Source organism: Macrobrachium rosenbergii, chromosome 14 (assembly GCF_040412425.1).
Source record: "Macrobrachium rosenbergii isolate ZJJX-2024 chromosome 14, ASM4041242v1, whole genome shotgun sequence".
NCBI lineage: Eukaryota > Metazoa > Arthropoda > Malacostraca > Decapoda > Palaemonidae > Macrobrachium > Macrobrachium rosenbergii.
Window position 1 is genome coordinate 31087242 of NC_089754.1, and position 5142 is coordinate 31092383.

A 5142-nucleotide genomic window follows, 5' to 3' on the forward strand; every position below is an offset into this window, starting at 1 on the left:
GTTAAGTGCTCGATAAGTAAGGATGCAGCTTTGGACTATATAATATATATATATATATATATATATATATATATATATATATATATATATATATATATATATATATATATATATATATATATATATATATATATATATATATATATATATATATATATATATATATATATATATGTATATACACACATATATATATACATGTGTGTATATATAAGTATATGTATATATGTGGCATGGAATATATATATATATATATATATATATATATATATATATATATATATATATATATATATATATATATATATATATATTCTTTGCCACATCGTCCATAGGACAATACTTCATAAGCATCAATTTTCATACAGGAATTAATGAACAATGAGAAATCAAACTGAATAAAAATCTTTTTTCAAGACCTTCGAAAAACATAATTGGAGTCTTGATTATTTGTTTAGTGGCTTCTAGGTATTTTTGGTTTTTAGTGAACAATAAAGTAGATATCAATTTTTTAGGTAAAATGAATATGTATATGTTTCAAAGTTATAACTTCGCAGATGTTGAAAAAGCAGGACAGTTTTAAAAGACAGAAAAACCTCAAGCAGAAAGCAAACTTAGTACGACAGATATTGATAAGCATCTCATACGCCAAGCGAGGAGAGAACATCTAGCCTCAACCTTCACGGCGGTTCTTGACCAACTGACGATCAGAGGATCTCGGCACCTAACTGATGAGTTACCAGATACCACTTTTTTTCTAACTCCCGATATCGCAATGAGTGACATATTTCTCGTAAGTAACATTTATGACATTTTAAGCATAAACTAAGAGATCTCAGAAAAAACTTGTAATTTATATAAGGAGATAACACTTTCGTGATAAGTACTTTGGATTAAAATACATCTTGAATTCTATGAATGGTTGCTTACTATATTTATCTTAACACATCGTTTCTAGCGAATTACTATTTATAACACATCGAAGACAAGAGGTTTATTTATATATATATATATATATATATATATATATATATATATATATATATATATATATATATATGTGTGTGTGTGTGTGTGTGTGTGTGTGTGTGTGTGTGTGTGTGTGTGTGTGTACTGTATGTACAGTATGTATTGATCGTTTTAGAAAAAAATTTTCAGAGTTAACCTTTGAAGTGTATATACTGTAACTTATGCATCTCTGTATATGGCCCGAGCTGAAATAAAAGATGTTATTATTATTATTATTATTATTATTATTATTATTATTATTATTATTATTATTATATCCGATAAAATTTCTGGGTTACGAAGACTGAAAGGCATTTTTAATAACACATTTCAAAGCAAACAAGAAAGATGCTGGCAATCTGTTATCTTTTATCTAAGCCTTTATCGCTACGATTAGGTCTGTTATCTACGGGATATTTGCACTGGTACTATTTAAAGTTTACGGAACCTCTTGACAGTCATTATCATTGTACATTTCATTATCGTCATTGTTATTTTGCATGTACAATGTCCGGGCAATTTGAATGAAAGGTGCCTATATTTTACGTTTTTTTTTTTTGTATCTTCGTTAGTTTATGAATGGAAGCGGTTCATAGTGAATGACAGGGGCCAATGATAGTAAATGAGTGGGAACAGTCCATTGTAAATGATAAGGAACAGTTCATAGTTAGTAAATGGGAACAGTTCATAGTCAGCGAATGGGAACAGTTCATAGAAAATGACAAGGTACAGTTCACAGAGAATGCATAGGAACAGTTCATTGCAAATGACATAGAACAGTTCATAGTCAATGAATAGGAAGGGTTCACAGTAAACAACAATGAAACAGTTCATGGTGAAATAATGTGAATGGTTCACAGCCAATAGACAGAGAAATTTAAATAGAGTAAAAATGTAACAAAAATTTTTAAATGCTCCCCTTCTTTTCTAATTTCAGCTGGTAGTGGTATATTCTTGGCAGGATAGGTTACTCTGATCTTTTGTAACTTACTGTAACCAGAAATAAAATTTTCAAGAAGTTTTTATATAGAAATGAAAAGATAGCGGCTGAAACTGACAAAAACCACCCGGGGTAACATCAACATGTTCTTAGGTGTTTCAGAGTAAGCTTGACTTGGCACTGGCATATTTTCTGTTATGTAAGATTTCATTATAACCAACGAAAAATGTTCTTTCCAAGAAGGGCGGATTCTTTTCAGTATGAGTAAGAATATAATTGTCCTTTTTTTTTATTTCGTTATTTATCAGTTTTTCAAATTATTTTCGCTGTTGATAATGTTATTGCTGTTGAACCTTTGATCGCGACAAAACGAAAAGACACACACACACACAGACATACATATATATATATATATATATATATATATATATATATATATATATATATATATATATATATATATATATATATATATATATATATATATTCTAAGAAAGGGAGCCCATGAAAACACCAAAAGGGTAGAAATTATAGCATTATATTTCGAAGTCTTTGACAAAGAATATAGTTTGAATTCATTTCTCGAGAGTAAGCACACACACACACACATATATATAGATAGATAGATAGATATAAAATTAAGAAAATAGGGGAAAATACTTAATTAGTAAAACGAATCTTCCAAAGGAAAAAACAACGATGACTTAGCGAACTAAGGCTTACAGAAAAAGGATGCCATCAAATTATGCTGATCGAAGATGAAGGGACCGGCAGCAGCAGCTTCCAAGAGCTTGTTTTCATTAACATAGCCGCACTCGGTTCTGGGAGTGTGCGCGTGCGCGCTTGTATGTACACATGTACGTACGTGTGTGCATTCGTCTCGTCTCGTGCATGTGCGAGTACTATTACGTGTTCGTGCGTATGTACGTAAGTATTTACGTGCGTTTGTTCGTGCGGCGGGTTGGCTACTGATAACTGACTTCTCAATCCCCCTTTTTCTCACACACATCCCCTTTCCCCATTATCCCTGTGTCCCTGCCAGTCATCAAATGGGATACAGTTGCTATGTACCGCTATGCAAAATAATGATTGTTATGTCACTGTAATGAATGACAAAAGGGAATTGAATCAGGCGAGGGGATTATTGTTTTAGTGACGTGAATGTGCATTGCAAATGGATATGAATGCTGGGGGAGTGTTTAGGAGATACTGGGAAGGAGAACGAGAGCGACGAAATTAACGTAAAGTAGTCTAATGTCGCGTGTCTTGTGTGGTGGCAAGGCCCCCACGCTGCCGGCACGCGCCTTGGTCGCAAGCCTGGCCACGCGCCTGGTGATGTTGCCATCAAGATCGAATCCTCTCATTTTCGTTTTTAACTTTAACAAGGTCTAAACCTTAGCAATTTCATTACAATATGATTCAGGTGACGATACATGACCATCATAGGAGTCTCAATTTTTGGTAACTCTGGAAGTGTCACCGGAAAATTAACGTATTTTTCATCATTGGCCGGCATCCATTTGGGGGTCACCTGGCCTCGGTGGGCGGAGCCTACCGCATCCGCCGAGGTTATAAATACAAGCGGCGGCCGAGCAAGCCAGTTAGTAGACGACCGAAGCTCGTGTAGCACGTGTCAAAATCTTTTTACACACACAAGGATGTCGGCCACTACTACACAGCGCCTGGTGCCTATTCGGCCGTCACCTCACAAATCCGTCACGACAGTGTCCAAGAGCGTGACTGTGATCACCACAACGGCTTCGCCGGGGACCTTAACGCCCCCGAAGACGGGTCTTAAAAGAAAATTGGAAGAAGAGTCTAATACCGAGCCAGTGAAGTGCAAACGGAGAATCAACTTTGGCGTCGGGTACGTGGTGTCGCCAGCGCCTGTGGCCGTCGCCAGGCGAAACGCCCGCGAGAGAAACAGAGTTAAACAAGTGAACAACGGCTTCGCCACCCTCCGCCAGCACATCCCAGGGGCAGCCAAAGCCAAGAAGATCAGTAAAGTGGAAACCCTGAAACAGGCCGTCGAGTACATCCGATCCCTTCAGGAGCTACTGGAGGATCACGACGCCCTCATGCACCGCACGAATTCCCTCGTGACGTCCCAGCAGTCGTCGCCGGCACCCAAGGCGCCCTCCCTCCCTTACACGAACGCCGTGGCGCCCACCACCGTCATATCCCAGTCTCAGTACAGGGTGCCCCAGTACCTCGGTTACTACTACAGTGAAAACGTGTCCCCCGTACCTGCGTCAGTGTATCCCGCTAGTGCCGCGGCCGTGTCCCCGACCTGTAGCGACGCAGCGGTCTCGCCCACGCCTTCCTACGACTCAACGTTTTCTGCTCCCGAAGTCACGACGGCGACGCCGGCAGGGGTCGTCACCAGCATCAGCAGTATATTCCCCTCGAGCAACTTGGCCCTTCCCATCCAGAACGGGGACAACGGGTCTCCCGCGGCGCTGCCTGATACGTATGTCGATCCTCTAATAGACACCTACGACGCCGTCGGAGCTGCCGAGGACGATGACGTCCTTCTGGACGCCATCGCCCTATGGCAACAGTGTCAGTAACGGGAAGGGCGTCTCTCGCTCCTTCGTCTTCCTCTTCTTCAAGGTACGTATTGGTGATGAAGGTGATTCCGTTGTGATGACGAGTGCTGTTAAGGCAGTGATTGTGTTTAGTGTGCGTGTGGTTTGTGGGTTATAGGTGTGATTATAATCTACATTTTCTTGTAATCTGGCTTATTCCGAAGCTACCTTTGGCATCATTCTTTCTGAAAGTCAAGAACAATGTTTTAGTGCAGTTAGCTCAGTTCCTTTGTATGGGAAAACAAAAGTTATTACAATAATCCCTATCTTTTTAAATTTAGTTTTCATAATGAGTTGGAGAAGCAACTAAAATATGCCAGTCTTATTCATAACGGGCGTGTAATACCCAAAACAGCATGAACCTTGGGAGACTAGTTGTGTATGTTTGTTGGTAGATTATCGTACTTTCAAATTGTTAATTGTTAAAAACTTTTCTTTTCTAATGTACGTATGGATTGTGAAAGGTTGAGAGTGAAAGTGTAATTTGGTGTGTATATTTGAGGTACATAGAAGTTCTATGAAAAGAAAAGCCTAGGAACACATTTCACTGATGTTCATTTTCTGTTATGCAATGGAATTTTTTTCACTTGTCATGTATGCTTAAGA

General features: G+C 38.4%; 1 protein-coding gene across 2 annotated transcripts in view; it reads left to right on the forward strand.

The window, feature by feature from the left end:
* The first annotated feature begins 3553 nt into the window (after positions 1-3553).
* The window catches only part of LOC136845861 (achaete-scute complex protein T4-like), a 10053-nt gene continuing 8464 nt past the window's right edge, over positions 3554-5142 (forward strand). The window contains exon 1 of one of the 2 annotated variants that reach the window (XM_067116277.1): positions 3554-4561. In XM_067116277.1, coding sequence (XP_066972378.1) covers positions 3607-4518 — 912 coding nt within the window. In that variant the 5' untranslated portion in view covers positions 3554-3606 and the 3' untranslated portion in view covers positions 4519-4561. The remainder of the gene's footprint in view (positions 4562-5142) is intronic. The other variant, XM_067116278.1, reaches the window with a different exon arrangement.